The sequence below is a fragment of the Engraulis encrasicolus genome, chromosome 3 (assembly GCF_034702125.1).
Source record: "Engraulis encrasicolus isolate BLACKSEA-1 chromosome 3, IST_EnEncr_1.0, whole genome shotgun sequence".
NCBI classification, from domain to species: Eukaryota; Metazoa; Chordata; class Actinopteri; order Clupeiformes; family Engraulidae; genus Engraulis; species Engraulis encrasicolus.
The window spans coordinates 32,189,689-32,209,688 of NC_085859.1; the positions used below are offsets into that span (position 1 = coordinate 32,189,689).

A 20,000-nucleotide genomic window follows, 5' to 3' on the forward strand; every position below is an offset into this window, starting at 1 on the left:
CGTCGGGGTCTAAAGATTCTCTCTGTCGTGCTGCTATTCCACGGTAGCGACCTTCTCGCCGAACGTTAACCCTTACGTAATAGATGCATCGATCCTATAACCAGCGGTTTAATCGAATCGTATCGTATTGTGGGGAATTCTTAAGTATCGAAAATTATTGAATCGCTGGCCCTTGTCCAATGCCCTGGCTCCATAACATAATAGAAGGAGAAAAGTAATCGAATGAAATCGTATCGTGGGGAATTCTTAAGAATCGAAAAAAATCAATACTGCATCGTATCGTCATGGAGGCTGTGATTTACACCCCTACTGCCTGCCGAGCTGAGCTATTGGACCAAGCCATTACACTGCATCTCAAATACTTACAATGTGGTTCCTCAACTGTGGGTACACATACCACTAGAGCTACTCAAGCACACTGTACGGGGTAACTTACTTGGAAAAAAATGTAAAGATAACAGAATGGAATATGGATAGAGAAAGAGGTATAGAGCTCAAGTTAGGGGGTACTCATGATATGACAAAAAGGCTTAGGGAGAAGGCAAGAGAAAAAAGTTGGGAAACACAACCCAACTTCTGTTAGGGTTTGGGTTTGAGCTATGTTAACAGCTTATTGGTAGCTCATTTCTATGAAGCAGCCCATCTTGATACATCACCACGCAAGGAAGGAAAGTCGAAGCAGCAGGACAGATACAGCAATTGGTTGCACCATATTATGTATGGTCTTCCTGTAGTGCTCAGCTTTCGCAGTGGAGGACATGGTGTATGTGGTTTGTTCTTTGTGTGACAACTATCTTGTGATGGACTGTTCAGCTGCACATGGCTTCGTGCAGGATGTTCCTCTGAGCTCACCACCACCCACAAGCTTGTTTCATCAATCACACCAAATCAGGAAAACATGACTGAGGACTTTTGCTATCAGGGGGGACTTCCAGAGGAACCCAAATTGTCCCGCCAAGCCATTTGGTAATGGAGAACAAGTGGGACTGTCGCCTGTTGTCTGTCTTTCAAAAAAAGTGCTTGTCTGGTGGGGGTGGAAAAAAGTAGTCCTCCTCATCGTCAATGACCAATAGGTGGCAGAAGCCACCAGTAGGAACCCAAAAATGAATGCAATTCCATGTTGGACAGATGAACATAAATAAATAATTCAACATGTGGTGGGGGGAGAAGGGGAAAGAGTTGTACAATAATCAACTTCATAACACATTGCGTGATCAGGAAAAAGGCCAGGACAGGATGTGGGACAGTGACGTAGACCGACTCGCTGAAGGCAGAACATTTTGTCAATTTGCTTGGCTCACTCAGACGTCACAGGGAAGCCACTTTCTAAAAACTGAACCAAAAGCTGACATCGAAAATATTGACATACAGTATACATTGAAATTGACATAGATATTGATGTTTCTAAAAAAAAAAGACCTATAGCTTGTATGAGTAGTACGACAGATGTAATAAAAAAGACAAATAAAAGATATTAAAGATATTTAAAGATATTTATATATAAAATATAAAAAGAAAAAAACAGGAAGAGGAATTGTGGGCTGACAACTGAGCGATGAGAGCTGTCATAATGAGACTGTGAGTGCACTGCACAGCCATTCACCTCTGATGCCCCGGGCCACTATGGCTTCGCTTCTCATAGCTCCAGACATTGTGTGTGTGTGTGTGTGTGTGTGTGTGTGTGTGTGTGTGTGTGTGTGTGTGTGTGTGTGTGTGTGTGTGTGTGTGTGTGTGTGTGTGTGTGTGTGTGTGTGAGAGAGAGAGAGAGAGAGAGAGAGAGAGAGAGAGAGAGAGAGAGAGAGAGAGAGAGAGAGAGAGAGAGAGAGAGAGAGAGAGTTTGTGGCAAGGACACGCATATGTGTGTGTGTGTGTGGGGGGCGGGGGTGAGTGAGTGAGTGAGTGAGTGAGTGGAAGATGACTCACTTGGTGAGCATGTAGGTCCTCTTCCTCAAATTACTTACACTAACAAATAGAAGTTGTGGTGCGCACTGAAGCTTGTTTCTGGAGCGAGCGGATATGCATGCACACCCAAATTACTGCCGTCCAGAAAAAGGAAACATGTTGAGGTCATAAATTGGAGGTATTTGAAGGCATCCCCCTTAAAACAGTCCTCAAACCCCCCCTCTCCCACACACGTCCCCCACACACAAACCACACTTAGACACACACACACAGACAAACAGACACACACACACACACACACACACATGCATTCGTGCACACCCTCATACAGACGGTGTTGAGTTGTGGTGTGCGGTGTGTTGAGTTTTTGTAGTATGAGTTATCACTTGCAAATTCAGATGAGCCAGTATTTGCTTTGAGTGTGTGTGTGTACGTGCGTGTGTGCGTGCATGTGTGCGTGTGTGTGTGTACGTGCGTGTGTGCGTGCATGTGTGCAGTGGCGATCCTACAATAGCTGGCGCCTCGGGAAACTTGCTGTCCCGCCCCACTGCCGGAATCCCCTGCCAAATTAGTGGGGAAAAAACTGCAGATGAACTTTTCTAATGTCATGTTATTATTGCAGTAGTATTTGTGTAGGCCTACAGTGTGTATGTGTGTGTGTGTAGTGTGTCAGACAGAGAAAGAAAGAGAGGGAGAAAAAGGGAATACCCACAAACTGTGTGTGTGGGTGTCTGTGTGTGTGTGTGTGTGTGTGTGTGTGTGTGTGTGTGTGTGTGTGTGTGTGCGTGCGTGCATGTGTGTGTGTGTGTGTGTGTGTGTGTGTGTGTGTGTGTGTGTGTGTGTGTGTGCGTGCGTGTGTGCGTGCGTGCATGCGTGTGTGTGTGTGTGTGTGTTTGTTGGACACTTAAATACAGTGAGTGTTGGATGGTGGTGGTGGTGCTGCCTCTGAGTCCAAGAGCAGACATGGGGTCTGGATGGGGTGACAGAGCACAGAAGAGAAGAGTAGGAAGAAGAGATGGGCAGCTGTGGCCTAGTGGTTAGAGAGTTGGTCTTTCAATCTGGGGGTTCGAATCCCCCCTGACCTCGGCCTACATCTCCATCCATGGCTGAAGTGCCCTTGAGCTAGGCACCTTATCCCACATTGCTCCAGGGACTGTAACCAATACCCTGAAAAATAATAGTTGTAAGTCGCTTTGTATAAAAAAGTGTCAGCTAAGTGCAGTATAATGAGATGAGCTGAGAGGAGAAGAGCAGAGCCCATCTACCATCCACCCAGCAGAGAGACAGACACATCTCCTGAGATAAACACACAGAGACAGAGCAGAGGGGAGTGGGATGAGTTTAGGGAGAGAAAGAGACGTACAGACAGACAGACAGTCTGACCGAGAGAGGGGGGGATAGTCAAATAGTAAAGAAAGCAAAACCAATATACTGTAGCGGAAGAAATCTTTACCTGGAACCTGAATCTGAATCTGAGTGATGGCCCTGCCGTGGCCAAACGGTGGGGCGCTCGTCTGCTGTGCGGCTGACCCGGGTTCGATACCCTGCCGGGGTCCTTTGCTGGCCCTTCCCCATCTCTCTCTCCCCACTCGCTTCCTGTCACCACCTTCACTGTCCTGTCATAAATAAAGTCAAAAAGACCAAAAAAATAAACAAAATTTAAAAAATTAAAAAAGAATCTGAAACTGATTGAATTTGTGACTGTATGGAGCACAGTGATATGCTGTACTGGAACATGTTTTGAGGGACAAAGTCGCCGGAGAAGATGTCAGAGATACTAGGGTGAGATAGTGACTATTCGGAAATGTGTTGGAAGGTTTTACTCAAATCAGATGTGAGAGTTGTGAGCCTGACATCTATGGTGGGAGAGCTGGCAGGGAGACGGAGACAGCAGGGAGATACTCTCCCTTCCCTCCCCTGACAAAGACATTGGACAGCACACTACCACAAAATGACTGAAGGATCTTTCATATACAGTACATGTTGTTTAGTAAATCATAAATGTTAGAAACCAGAATTCACAAGTACGTACGGTATAGAGTTGTGAAATGGAAATATTCCTTCCAACTATGTTTTCCACACACATTTCTCTCTCTCTCTCTCTCTCTCTCTCTCTCTCTCTCTCTCTCTCTCTCTCTCTCTCTCTCTCGTCGTCTCCCCCCCCTCTCTGGCGGCATGTATCAAAAGCTGTTAAAACTCCAGTATTGTGTTAAGCCCAATGTTTAAGAGGAGCACACACATATAATATTTATATCTGTAAAGAGACTCCCTAAGAGGGTAATGCCATCAGATTAAATACAACATTTTTGCGGTTTATTTCTTTTGGGTAATCTTTCACCTCTCTGTTTTACGTCATTGAGATGTCAGAACTACGAAAGAGTCTCCACTATGGTCACGAGCAAGACAAACCAAATTGATCCATGTTTATTTATGCCTCCCAACAGGCTAATGAATATGCTACCCACCCTGTGCGCATTCCAGCTGTACAACCTGAGTTACTCACGGTTACTGAGGTTATGACACTAACACAAACTTTGTCCTGCACGTAGCACACATTACGTCCGAGTGGGGATGGCATCTCTCGGAAATACCATTCATTTGACTGTGTGGTAAATCAAGCCAGGCCATACAGTAGGTTTTAGGACTGAGCTGACTTCTAGCGAACGGTCATGAATCCCCCATAAGATCATGTCTGGATCTGGGATGATCCTTCCTGGATCAAAGGGGAGCAACTCCTGCAGAACTCATTGTTATCTTTCTGCAGCAGCTGTACATCTGTGTAGGTTATAGCTATAGGACTGAAGTGGGTCAGGAGAGGCCAGAGTGAGTTGAACTGAGGTCTGTCGTGACTGTATAGTCCATATGGTACTGCAGCCTATATAAAATCACTCCAATTTCACATGGTGGTAAACCAACCAACCAATCGATCGATCAGTCAATCTGTTGAACTCCAATAGAGGTCATTATCTCTCTGCTGCATCTGTGCAGCAGTGTGGGTCAGACCATGACTTTTATTATTTAATTGTATTTATTTTTAATTGTCTTTCATGTTGGTTCACAATTAATTTATTGACTCAGATGGCCTGCACAAGAGTTCAGTGTGCCTGGAGTACTAAGTACACACACATGGCAAATAAAAAACTTTGAACTTTTTAAGAATGAGTTGGATTGAGGACTGGTTGGTCATGAACAGACGTGTTTTTAATGTATTCCATTTTAGACTGTGTGACACTGCACCTCGCACAAATTTAGCATAATGATAAATGAGGTACAGTAAACCAAATAATCAATCAGTTGATCAGTTTAACTCCTACATATCTCAACAGTATACTATATTTTTGCAGCACAACACAGCAGGGAAGTGGGGTCAGGAAAGGTTGGTCATGAATGCATGTATGGCAGGTGTAGCCTAATTACTCCGGTTGTTGGACCATTTCAGAGCAAGAATGACACAAGCAACAAAAGCGACGAAGTAGGATCGCTAAAGCAAGAATGGAAGCATTATGGCATTCCGATTGGCTGCTTCGACTGTGTCCGAACCACATCATAGATCATTATCATAATATTCACTGAAGTTTGACTAAAAACTGTCGTTCATATTGCTCAAATCGCCTCTTGTCACCTGAATCGTCATGGTCTCTTTTGTCGCCAGGTCCTCTATACAAAGCCAATTACGTCTGGGGCCATTGCCGCTCTTGTCACGTTTTGTATGCTGGCTCGGTGTCAGGAATAGGAGGGGTTAGAATCCAGCCCCAGTAGGATCAGTTCTGTCCTGTACCTTCATCCGTGACTGAAGTTTCCTCGGGCAAGGCATCTATCCATCCCCACATCACTAGTGACTGTACTTTAAGTGTAATAACGATATATTTTATTAGTTCAATTCAATTCAATTCATTATTCCAGACCCAAAGGGACCATATCACAATAAAACATCACAATGCAGTAAAAAGTTAAAGAGACAAGGCAAGAGAAAAAACGATAGATATTGCATTGCTCTCATCCTTCATTGTCCCAGATACATGTTTGCTGTGATTTCATTGTTTGTACTGGCTGGCACCACAGGTGTGCTTACTGTAGGTGTCCAGTCTGATCTCTGCTAGTCTAAGCGTTGCTCTGTCTGTGAGCGACTATCTCCAGCATGATTGTCTCAATTCAAGATTCGGCGATGTCGTGTTTAACTGCACCACGTAAGTACCATGAAAGTCGCAAGATATTCACACAGAAAGGAAGAGACTGGCTCCTACTCAAGCTGTGCAAAAAGAGAGAAAAGTCTGCTTTCTCTCTTTTTATCTGGCTATTTATTGGTCCTGCTCCCAGGACATTTGGATGTGCAAGCTTTTACCTTCAACTCCAACTCAAGCTGTAACAGTATTTTGTGCAATGTCACAGGAAGGAAGCATGGGCAGGCCCACGCCATACTGCATGCCATAGCCCCTGGCATTCCTCTCATTCTCATGCCGTGTGTATATAGCTGATTAATCATCTCCGATTGTTCATAGTTTCGATCATTAACAGATGGTGATGACACTCATCCCTCATGGTACTGCAACTCACACACCCTGGTAGCTACAGGCAAAAGGTGCACTCAAAATCGTGCTTAGGAAAAGTATCAAAGAGTCAAAATTACAAACCTCAAAATCCCAGACCATACAATCTTAAAACAGCAGCACTTTCATTGCTCTTTTTTGTCTTTGTGGTGCTGACACATTCACACATGCCAGGCAAACAGAACACTGTCACACCCAGCTCTCACACCCTAGAACTCATGCCCTTTCAGCTCTCTCCACCCCGCCACCCCTCATGGAAATTCACACGGCGTAAATGCAAACCGGCAAAATGTATGACATTGCCGCATGGAGAAACTATAGGCCTACATTTCAGCCATTTATGTTTTCACAAATTACATAAGATTTTACCCATGACATGTGTAGTAGTACATTGTCATGTATATAAAAAAATGCAGTACAGTGAATCATTTCTTTTTGCAACACACTTTTCATTCGTCCCTCATGCAGGGGTCTATGCAATGAAAAAAATAGGAGCACAGATAAGAATTTAGGAGCACTGTGAAATTGTTAATGCACAGACAAAAAGGGTCTAAGAGAGTAGGCTATGCCTTTTTCCCCACACACATAGGCATACACATTTTACATGAGGGTTGCTGGTCATAGGGCGAGTTTTCCAAAATTCCTCCCAGTAAAAGGGCTGAACAACATATTACACATTCATTTCTATATGCTGCTCCATGTCTCCTCTGCTGTGTCAATGAAAGCCTGTCGCCTAACTCATTATCATGCGACTGTAAAACAAAGCCTGGGGAGTGTCAGTAAACTCATCCCAACTGTCCCTTCTCTGAAGAGGTTTTATTGCTCCCAAACCCAATTTAACTGCAACAACTTGACTAGGCTTTTGATCCCTCTGTCTTTGAAGCACTCATGGTTTTCTCTATAGAATGTACTCACTTCAGGACGGAAATGCGAAGGAAATCGTTTTTCAAATTGTTTTTAAAAAAATAGAAATCGTTAAAAACTATGGCGGACAAATTTTAACTATGGCGGTGCGCCATAGTTTCCTCAATGTATGGGAACCACTGTACTGTATGTAGTATGTCTAAGAACTGCTTTAAATGTCGCTGCACTGAGTATAATGAAAAGAAAGAAGGCGGATGACTTTGATTATTTACATTCAGGCATCTCATGTGAATCATGTTTTTTTCAAGTACGTACATGCATCTCTTTCTCCCAGGAGCTTTGTAAGAAGATTCAATGTTCCCACTCAAACATCAGGTGGAACTTGGGGAGGCTTGTGGGGGCAATCCAATTAATTGCAGCAGATTTACTTTGATGTATTGTGTGAGCCGGACAATAATTCTGAATGTCACCTATTGTAAACGGTTTCTATTCTATTCTGTTGTGTCAAAATGGATTCCTTAGTTACAAACCAGTGCCACATACTGTATTCCAAAGGACTTGGTTTTACCTGTCCAGTTCAACCAGGTGATTGTATTGTTGAAAGATCAGCTATTTGATGCCCTGATGAAGTCACTTTGTCGAAACGCAAAGGCATGTAGCCAGAATTTAATAAAATCTTTTTTGAGTGTCTCAAAAGTTGTATTTCATGTTTACATGATCCACATACTTTGATTTGGAGTATGTGACACTGTATTGTAAACTAATGGATCCATTTTGCCTATCACTGTTATTTCCAATGTGCAGACTCTCATCCTCAACCTGTGCTTGAGTATGTTGTTATGATATACTGTAGTTGAGTGGTTACAGCAATGAGTGAATAGGCCCTTCGACGAGCCCATCTCCCGTAAGAGGCTACTGAATCCATTTTTGCCCATCACTGCTTGTTGTTCTCTCTGCAGGAGCGGCGCACATCAAGAAGTACTGGAGCCGCTACTACCAGGGTTCGCAGGGCGTGGTGTTTGTGGTGAACAGCGCGTGCTCGGCGGCCGAGCTGGAGGCGTCGCGGGCGGAGCTGCACTCGGCCCTGCAGCACCCGCAGCTCTGCACACTGCCCTTCCTCATCCTCGCCCACCACCAGGACCAGCCCAGCGCTCGCCCCGCGCCAGAGGTATGTAGCTGCTGTCGTATGTGTGTGTGTGGGTGTAACTGTCTGTGTGTGTGTGTGTGTGTGTGTGCATGGGCCTCGCTGGCAGGACGCCGGCAGGCCGCACTCCTAACACAGCAAAAAATGATCTACACCCGTCGTAACTGCCGGCGAAAACGCAGAAAGAGCATATTGTGTTTATAAAACATAGACGCTTAAAGTGTGTGTGTGTGTGTGTGTGTGTGTGTGTGTGTGTGTGTGTGTGTGTGTGTGTGTGTGTGTGTGTGTGTGTGTGTGTGTGTGTGTGTGTGTGTGTGTGTGTGTGTGTGTGTAAGGAGGATGGGTGGTGGTGGTGGTGGTGGTCTGTGTATTGTACGTACTATGGTATGTGCCTATATGTACTGCCCCTCCTCATCCTGGCCCACCCACCAGGACCAGCCCAGCACGCGCCCCACACCAGAGGTGCATTGCTATTTGTGTGGAACCTATACTGTTGGTGTGGTTTGGGGAGGGGGGCGTGGGTCTTGTGTCTGTTTTTTGTGTGTTTGTGTGCGAGGGGTGTGACTTGTGTACTGTATGTGCCTGCACACTGCCCCTCCTCATCCAGCCTGCAATGCGACCTGCACGAGAGGTCAGTGTGTGTGGGGATCTATGTGTGTTTGAGTGGGGATGAAGGTGGTCTGTGTACATGCACGTGACTGTGTGTGAGTGTGTGCTTATGTTTTGGATCCTATGTTCCTTCAATTTGTCATTTGGAATCAAAGTGAAAGCAATTAACTGTGAGTTGGGGAGGGGGCAACGAAGTGCAGGAACTATACGAACACTGAATCTGATTATAAAAACAATGATGTATGACAAAACATCATGATAATGTACCACATATGAAAATATTCACATTAATTAAAACATTGGGGTTACATACTGTTCTATAACTATTTACCTGTGGTAAGCTGGTTGATACCTTGAAGCAATGACCTGATCTAAACCAACAGACCTCAGGGCTGGGACGTTGGCGTGAGACAGCGGAATTGAATAATTTTCCATGTCAAATATCTTCCTGTTTCCCCCATTAGCAAAATCCAAACACACTAATGATAATTTAGGTCAGCTGTACAACCCTTGCGTGGGATGCAAAAAAGCATCCCTTCCCCATTACTTTTGCCACATGAGTTGGTTTGGAACAACAAAACCATATTTTTTTCCCTCATTTGTCCCTGTTATGTTTTATAACAAAAAAGAACAATGCTAATTTGATGTGACAACTGTAATTCATCAGTAGGCCAAAGACATGTTGTACTGACACATTAACCAGCTAGCTGGGGATAGGTTAGCTAAACAGCCCCAAAAATAAATAGCTTTTCAGACCATTATTATTATAATGAATTACAGTGTAAATGGCTGGCATGAATGACCATGTGTACACTGAGTACTGTCATAAACCGTAATAATTCAGTTGTAATTTAGATAGATAGTAAATATTAAATTCAACATCTGCACTATGACCTCCATACCTGAAGAAGTGTTTTTCACACGTCAACTGTTATTTCTAAAGCTATTCCTTTGTCCTGGGAATGGGAATATTAACTTGACTTTAAGAGCAACTCAGTATGTTTTGTCCATTCAATGTCATTCCATTTGGCATTCAGTCAAGGACTGTGTATGTCTCTGTTTTTCTTCTTCTTCAGAATACCTCTTCTCTGCTAGTAATGCCTGTGTATTTCTTTGCCATTTCATTTTTACTCTCGCGGGGGAGTGAAACCATGTTTACGTGAAGGTGGGTTGGGTGTTGCAACAGCCCCTATCCCCCACGATTGTGACGCTCAGTACTGTGTAGGTGGAGAAAAACAGAAAAAAGGAAGATGGATGGCGTGTATGCGAGAGAGAGAGAGAGAGAGAGAGAGAGAGAGAGAGAGAGAGAGAGAGAGAGAGAGAGAGAGGAAAGAGAATAAGAGAGAGGGAGAGAGAGAACGAGAGGGAGAGAGAGAGGGAGAGAGAGAGCGATAGAGAGAGAGAGAGAGAGAGAGAGAGAGAGAGAGAGGGAAGGAGAGAGGGAAGGAGAGAGTCAGTGTCTGGTCTGAGTCCCAGGCCTACCTCATGCTGATCTCCCCTGCAGGAATGGAGAGTTTTTGTTATGTTGGCTTCCCTGCAAACACATTGGATGAATTGTTTGTGCGTCTGAAGGGGAAAAGCATATGTGTTATGTGTTTGTGAGAGTGTGGCTAAGCCTGTGCGTGTGTCTCTGTTTCTATGTGTGTGTGTGTGTGTGTTTTTGTGTGTGTGTGTGTGTGTGTGTGTGTGTGTGTGTGTGCGTGCGTACATTATGCATGTGCGTGTGTATAAGTGTGTAAAAGTGTGTAAATTTGTGTGTGTGTGTGTGTGTTTTTGTCTGCATGTGTGTGTATGTCTGCATGTGTGTGTGTCTGCGTCTGTGTGTGTATATCTGCATGTGTGTGTGTGTTTGTGTGTATACATGTGTGTTTAGGTGTGTGTGTGTGTATGTGGGTGGGCTGAGGAGTAGAGGCCAGGCCAGTTGTTGCACCGCGGGAAAAGAGTGTTGTTGTTGAGACGAAGTGGCCCCAGCCCCAGGTCTGGCCCCAGCTCCGGCCCCGGCCCCTATGAGAGGCATGCCCTAATACAGTGGTTCTCAACCTTTTTTGAACAAGCGCCCCCTTGGCCTCATTACAAGCCTCCCAACGCCCCCTTGACCTCATCATAAGCCTGACAACACCCCCCATAGTATTAAAAAACGAATGCTCCCCAATGGCAACTAAGCACCGCCCCCTCTCATCTGTATCCTCCTCAATGCCCCCCTACAGCCCACCAACGCCCCCTGGGGGGCTGTACCACCCCCGTTGAGAAACACTACTCTAATACGTCCTGGCCTACGTCCGTGCTGTGCTCTTGCGTCATGTTGTTGATAAAGGATGTTCTCTCAAGTCTCCAGCCCACTCAGACACCCCCCCTGACCCCCGTCACCCTTATCACGCACCGCTATCCTGGGTCCAACCACCCCCACCTCCACCCTCCTCCAAATCTCTCCTCAAACACCCTATCACATCCCAACTCCCTACCTCCATACACACTCATGTACGCATGCGTGCGCACACACACACACACACACACACACACACACACACACACACACACACACACACACACACACACACACACACACACGCACACTACACACTCTTTCTCACACACACACACACACACACACACTCTCTTTCTCTCTCACACACACACACACACACACACACACACACACACACACACACACACACACACACACACACACACACACACACACACACACACACACACACACACACACACACACACACACACACACACACACACACACACACACACACACACACACACACACACACACACACAACTTGGGCAGAGCTGCACGCCAGGCACAGAGTAAACACAGTGTGACGTGACGTGACAGAGGCCGTGAGTAATGTCTTTTTTCCACACAGTGAGAAAACCCAGGAGGAGTGAATCAGAGAGACAGAGGCAGAGACGGAGAGGAGAGGAGGACATATTAAAACAGGGCTTGGAATTGAAATATACAGATGAGAGCAATGAGCATTTTATAGGATTGAGTGAGTGGAAACAAATTTGAAGTTTTAAAGAAGAGAAACAGGCACAAAAAACAGTGTTTCAAGTGTGGGGAGAGAGAGAGAGAGAGAGAGAGAGAGAGAGAGAGAGAGAGAGAGAGAGAGAGAGAGAGAGAGAGAGAGAGAGCCTTGTCATGCAGCCAAATATCTGGTTTGATAAGCCTGCTGCTTCTCTTTGATGACGAGCACACAGCTGGCTTGATGTGATAACACCCAGTTGTCTACATAAATAACCGCCAACTCCAACCCCAACAACCACCTACCACCTCCTCCCACACACAAAAAGTCATTTGGAAGCTGGTCTACGATATATCATTAGGGGTGTGTTTCTCAGTGACAGAGTCGTTTCTAACCACGTTAGCAACTGGTAGCAAAGCAATTCTCCATAGGCATCCAAGTAAGTTGTTAAGTGGTTATCAACAACACTTAAAGAAGTGTTTGTAAACAAAAAGGTGTAGATAAACAAAAAAGGTGTTTGTATACACAAATGAGTGTGCAATACGTTCTTGGCTCTTTTGTGAACACAAATGTTTCTGAAATGTTCAGTCATCCGCTACATAGCAGGGCATGTAAGATGTGAGTTAGTATTATTTCGTTCCTATGTTCCTATATATAGGTGCGCAATGTAGTGTAGTGTGCATTATGTAGTAATTGTATATATACATATTGGAATGAGCCAAAGATGATGCCTTTTAGCAGTTCACCAAATATTTCCTGACAGATTTTATAAGCAGCAGCATCCTCAAAGGCCAACCCTCCAGGATCACACAGGGAGGCTGCTGTGACATCACAAACCTTGGCTGTAGCTTTTATGTCCTTGAGTCCGGTCCGCCAGCCTCATAGCAAGCCTCATTACGCGCCAGCTGACCCCTCTACAGAGCACTTCCTCCCATCACCATACCTCTTATTCTCCATAAATATACATCATTTTTTAAAAATATTTTTGTAGGCTATATTTTTATATATATGCAGATTTTTTAAACCTTATTTACCTAGTTTTTCTTGTGTTCTTCTCTGGATCTTGTTGTGCTCATGTTTGCTGATTGTAACATATATTTGTGTTTGTGTACAGTTTTCTATAGTTTTTAGTATTTACTATTTGTTTGGCTCAATAACTGCATGCAAACAAACCAAGTACTGCATAAAGATACAATCTTTCAGAAAAACAAATAAGGCCTACACGTACATATTTTCCATTTACTGTATATAGTAGTTTTCATCCCAAAGGGGTCTACGTGTGAATATGAAAATAGCAAATAGACAGTTTGTGCGGCATTTGAAATTATAAAACCACATTTAAATGGTCAATTTTGTGTGCAATGAGCTTTGGATGTGTGATGATAACAAGTGTGTTTCAAGACTCATAAAGTTCGAAGGGCAGCTAGACAACCTTACAATAGGTAAGGATTAACCTTGAACTCAAAATTACTCCTGTAAAAAAAAGTTAAAATGAAAACTGTCTCGATTTCAGTTCCCCTTAATTGACCTCTTACCCACAGAACTCTTACCCTCAGCGTGTACCCCCTTTACCCCCTCCCCCCTACCCCCTCTTAATACTAATACGCTAATAAGCCGGTGTCTGTGCTCAGCCAGCCTGCCTGCTGTGGTTCGCACGTCTCGCGCACCAAATCGCCCGCGGCTAAGGCTGGCTAAGGCAAATGGCAGGCAGACAGGCGTTGGACATACCAGAGAGAGAGAGAAAGGGGGACAGAGAGAGAGAGAGGGAGAGAGAGAGAGAGAGAGAAAGGGGGACAGAGAGAGAGAGAGGGAGAGAGAGTTGAGAGAGATATGAAAATACAGAGAGATAAGATAGAGAGATAGAAAGACAGGTGGATATGCAGAGAGAGAGAGAGAAAGGGAGAGAGAGAGAGAGATAGAGCAAGAGATAGAGCAAGAGATAGAGAGAGTGTCTGAGCTGTTGCACAGACTCCAGATTTAGCTGACCGGGGCTCTTTTTTTTTCTTTCTTTCATCCCATCCCCAATGGCTTATCCCCACGCCTGTGGACTTAGCCGGGGAACCCCGAGCTAAACTTAGACACAGACACCAATGCCTGATGAGAGATGTGAGGGAGTGTGTGTGTGTGTGTGTGTGTGTGTGTGTGTGTGTGTGTGTGTGTGTGTGTGTGTGTGTGTGTGTGTGTGTGTGTGTGTGTGTGTGTGTGTGTGTGTGTGTGTGTGTGTGTGTGTGTGTGTGTGTGTTTTGTGTGCGGGAGAGAGAGAGAGAGAGAGAGAGAGAGAGATGGTGTGTGTGTGTGTGTGTGTATGTGTGTGTGTGTGTGTGTGTGTGTGTGTGTGTGTGTGTGTGTGTGTGTGTGTGTGTGTGTGTGTGTGTGTGTGTGTGTGTGTGTGTGTGTGTACGCATATGTGTCTGTGTGTTTTGTGGGTGCATTCGTGCATGCTTGCATGTATGTGTGTGTGTGTGTGTGTGTTTGTGTGTGTGTGTGTGTGAGAGAGAGAGAGAGAGAGAGAGAGAGAGAGAGAGAGAGAGAGTGAGTGAGTGAGTGAGTGAGTGAGTGAGTGAGTGAGTGAGAATTTCAGTGCAGAAGGCTATTTTAAAGCTGAAATTCCCTACCATGAACCTATCCTTTACCAAGGCACTTGGTAAGTAGCTGCTGTGTGTGTGTGTGATGTGTGTGTGGTGTGTGTGTGCATGTGTGCATATGTGTGTGTGTGTGGCTCCCCCCAACAAGGTCAATCTCTGTCTGGCGAGAGGATAGTGAAGCCTCAACCCCCAGACGAATTTCAGCACAGCACAGGACAGGCTGATGCTGGCCAGACAGGCAGAAATGATGCTGTCATGCACTCACGTTCGGGCTTGCATTCATCGAGGCAGGCTCTACATGTGCCCTCAGTCACACTGACATACACTCACGCATACACACACACAGACATACACACGGACGCACACACGCATGCACGCACGCATGGACACCAGGGGCGATTTTAGCTTTTGATCTTTAGGGGGGCCTGGCCCCTGGTGCTAACAGTGGTACCTGACAGAGGTACCTGACAGAGCAAGCGTTCCATTTCTATTTCAGATTTGAGATTTCGTTTTCAAAAGGCTTTCAATTTTAAATAACAGTTCACTCAATGAAGGACTACCCACAAGACATGACATTACATTTCCCCCCACAAAATCTAACTTACATTAGGCTACCTACATAGGTAATCCTTGTGATTGGTAGCCTACTGTGTGTCATATACACACCCTAATGGTTGTCATAGTTCTTATGTGATTGAGAGGAAAGAAAAAGAGAGAGGGAAATATTATAATACAGTAGGCCTATAGGAAGTATTATACAGAGTTAGTGTTGTCACGATACCAATATTTTGGTACTGGTATCGGTATCAACATGTATTTCGGTACTTTTCGGTACTAAAAAAAAAAAGTAGCATTTTTTTTAATAATCCCATCCAAATCATTTTGTGAAAATGACACTAAATACAAAAACATGAGTGGATATCTATTTGGATAACACACATCACATCATAGTAAGTTACTTTTAATTCAAATGTGATATGGACTGTTAGTGAATGTGCAGTGAATTATTTCTCACTCATTTTCTTGTTTTCACTGCTGGTACATTTTAACCAAAACCCCAACTCAATATTACAGGAGCCACTACTTGCTGTTCCCCAGCACTTCAGGGGTTAATCTGAAACTCGCGCTGATCCAATCAGAAGCGCCCCTCTCTCTCTCGCTCACCCACCCACTCACTCCCACACACGCAGCAGCAGGATCAAAAGCCCCCTCTTCTCTCTGTCTCACTCCGTATATATATTATAAATTAGGGTGACCAGACATCCGGTTTTCCCCGGACATGTCCTACATGTGAGACCTAAAAAAATGTCCGGGGGGAATTTCAGAAATGTCCGGGATTTTGTTGGACTGTCTGAAATATAGACCTAATTCATCTGCACTGTAATTTTCACTCCGTTCCATTTGACTCCACTCCAGGTTTCTCTCTACCGTTCACAAATTAGTCACGCCCTTCTCATCAAATCTAGCCACTTCGCACCATGTGTCCGAAAGAAGTAGCCTAGGGGACTAGCCAGTGCGCCCCTAACCTGACTCTCGCGCAGATGGATTGTTACGAAGTGTAACGAAGATGCACGAAGCACTGGGGGTCTCGCGAGAGCCAGGCTAGTGCGCCCCATGTTAACAAGCGAAAGCGCATCTGTCCGCCGGTTCGACGGACTGCAATGCCGATAGAAACGCAAATGCACGTTCGCGGTGGAGTTGAAAAAAAAAATCCCGCGTGTGAAGCCAGGTATGAAGGTAATCTAACACAGGAGTATGCCTAGTAACACCACCAAATCCATCATTTAGGGAGGTACAAGTTTTGTTAGGCTACACCTTGTCACAAGACTTAGCCTAAAAATTCTTTCATGATCTGACATTTCCAAGTTATTTGCAAAAGCAATTTCTCGGAGCTAGAAGGACTCATTCCTGAGTTAAGAAATTAAGCTTCTTCTTCATCAGCTTCTTCTGTCTATTGCCTTTGCAGTTATTGATAACGCTATGGGTTATCTTATTAATAGGTAAAACTCCAGTTCCTCTCTTAATGGCTGCAGTGCCCATTAGGGCTGGGTAAAATAATCGATTCAATCGATAATCGATCGATATCATTTAAAATTCACATAATCGATTCACAGGGCACAAAATCGATTTTTTTGCTCTTTTTCTTTTTGTTCTTTTTGTTTCATTTAGGTCTATGGAAAATACCCAGTAGGTATTAGTCAATTAGGCCTAGGCCTACTTATTACAAATTAGCAATCTGTTAACACGGTCAAGCCACAGCCCTTTGACATTTTTATATAAAAATAGGCAACAGCATCTTTTGGGGGAAATCCTTGCACCAAAAAGGGAACGGATTGAATCGATTCGGAGTGAATCGAATTGAATCGAATCGAATTGTGATTAATCGATTCAAAACCCTCAGAGTCGAAATCGAATCGATACAGGAACATAGCTGCAATACCCAGCCCTAGTGCCCATTGCTAATCTCTGAGCACCATGCCACTACAAATAGCCTATCTAAATAGGCCTAATGGATGACAGTGGAGGGGTAAATTGTGAGGTGTCTTATAAACATAGCCTAATGCCTAAGCCTAAAGCCATATGTAGCCTAATAGAACTTCATTATCAATTCAGTTGAAAACCACAAATGTTGTGTTTTTTATATTTAGTTTCCAATGTTATATAGCCTAATGCTGTTCATCTTTGTGGGGAATGACTGAGATGGGCCTACATGATGGTGAATCTATTTTTAAAAACCTAATGCAGAAATTAGAATAGGCCTATGAAATTGAGCTGCATTGTTATGCTGTTAAGCTACTCCAATAGCCTATAGGTGTTAGGCCTACTATCTAGGATTGTAACAAAGGCACACTCTGCATATGATCACACAAATTATGTGATAGGCCTATAGGCGTAACTGAAGAGATTTTAATTGTCATTTATGGTAGACAAATGAATGTGCATGCCAAAAAGTTAGAGTGGCTTTTAAACAAATGACCATTTTGGATGCGTTGATACTTTATAGGCCTACTATCATACCTCATACCCAGGCCTATATACTTTCATACCTGTAGATACAGATACACTGATGACATACACCGATGACCGATGACATACACCGATGACCCCCCCCCCCCCCCCAAAAAAAAATGTGTCCTCCTTTTTACAAATCCAAATCTGGTCACCCTATTATAAATGAGCTAGTTGTCTCGTAACCTGGCATGTTTAGCTAACTTGCTACAGCCAAAGACGCAATTTTACAGGATGGGTTCACAAAGCAATCAAACATAATGTCACTAATGCAAATTCTGCATACAGTACAGCACGATACTATCCCAACTGTAAGTTAAAGTTACAAATAAAAGTGCTTAGCAATCGCTAACGCTAACCGCTATTCAGTGTGGAGTTTATAAGCAGCAGCTGTCTAACAATAAACTTCACACAGTTCCCAATCATCAAAATCAGTAGGCTAAGTGAGAAGTTGGATAGCCCGCATTCTCACATCACAATTACAGCATCACCAAAACATAAACCTCCCCTGCATATGGGCGAACCTCGACTATCAATGTAATGGTAATGTAATACTCGCCGTAATATAGGCCTAATTTCAGCAGAGATTTGCCTGCTGTTCGCTATTCCAAGGCTGAAGCATGTTTCATTCCCTCGAGTCACAACTTCTAAACGCTGCCAGGCATATATATAATGTTGACTGTCCTGATGATGGCGTAGGCTATTAGTAGTAACAACCCCTATTTAGCACTATGTCCTCATCATTTGTACTCTGATTTTTTTCTGATACATTTGCAAAGAAACGGCATGGTTAACTCAGGCCTAGGTTGATTACGCATTGTATTCCATCTGTATTTGACTCCCCTTTCCGTTATCTTGCTACCTCAAGCTTTAGTGATTCTGACTGACTCACCTTGCATGAAGTGGTCAACAGAGAGCCCCATAACACTGGCGAAAGTGAAAGTAGGCTATTGTGCGTCGCAAGGCACCACCTGACAAAATCTTAGCCACTGCTATGTTAAGCATGTTTCACGGATATCCACAACCTAATAATGGACGATTTTAATGGCCTTTCATCGCAACACTTTTTTACCATACCAGCTTACAAAATTATGTCAGTATGATGACACCAATGCTATCATAGTCTGCACACAGCACTACAGTAGCCTACACCACTTTATTGTGTGTAGTGTAGTGTGCATCATACCTTCTCATCACAAGAATATGCGCAGATTTGGGTTCTGCCTCGGCTGCATGATAAATCCAGAAACTACTTTCGCAAAAATCATAACTGAACACAACTCTGGCGGCAAACAGTTGCATGAAGATGCAAACCAATCGGAAGAGGTGTGGCAGACTCGTCACAAGACCTTTCTTGAAGTTCATACACAGGGTTGCCAGACGGGGCAGTCGCAGCAGAATATTGCGCAGGGGCAAAGCGACTGCGCAATTGCATTAATTCCCGATACAATTCACAAATAATATTTTAAAAGGCTCCTGAGCTAGTGGGGCCGAGCCAAGTCACGGTGGGGCCGTGGCCCCACTAAAAATAGCCTAAACTCGCCCCTGATGGACACACATGCTAACACACACGTACGCACATACACACGCACACAGACAGACACACAGCATATAGTACAATACAGCACAGTTACTTGTAGGTACGAAGACAGTGAGGCACACACACACACATACACATTCGGATGGACGCACGCGTAAACATACAGCATTTTAGTTCCTCTCGAAATGCTTCGGTCAAATGATGAATAATGCCATTCCACTGTTCCACTTATTGCTGTAATATATAGTTTACTTTGGGGTAGGGCTGCACGATTACGGAAAAAATCATAATCACGATTATTTTGGTCAAAATCATAATCACGATTATTAATCACGATTATTGATTTTTGCAGATTTTTTTGAAAATTATAACAAGATGAAATATAACCAAGAATGAATTACATACAGGATGAGCAAAATAAAATGAATTGTAATAATTATGTAAAGGCAATAGCATGAAACTTAAGTGGACAGATTTCTGGCCAGAAACACCAGCCTGTCAGTATGTTCTGGCTTCAAGGACGCTCTCAAAAGTAGGTCACTATTGCCACGATTAAATCACGATTAAAATCATGACTTCGATTTCACTATTTTATCACGATTTTGATTATTTTTCGATTAATTGTGCAGCCCTACTTTGGCGTGTAAATCAGAATAAGTGACTGAGCATTCTATTACAAAGTAAAAAATAATGAAGAATGAAAATGTTAAATTGACACTCTAAGGTGCTGGTGCAGATATTTGAAAATCCAGATATGTTTTATCCATTTACGTGTAAAGTTTAAACACATAAAAAATCAGTGCAGAACTCAATTGTTGCAGG

At 43.9% G+C, this 20,000-nt stretch overlaps 1 protein-coding gene across 1 annotated transcript in view; it reads left to right on the plus strand.

The window, feature by feature from the left end:
• arl15a (ADP-ribosylation factor-like 15a) overlaps window positions 1-20,000 on the plus strand; it is a 296,066-nt gene that overhangs the window by 101,512 nt on the left and 174,554 nt on the right. Inside the window, exon 4 of the mRNA XM_063193820.1 lies at window positions 8,273-8,481. Coding sequence (XP_063049890.1) covers window positions 8,273-8,481 — 209 coding nt within the window. The remainder of the gene's footprint in view (window positions 1-8,272; window positions 8,482-20,000) is intronic.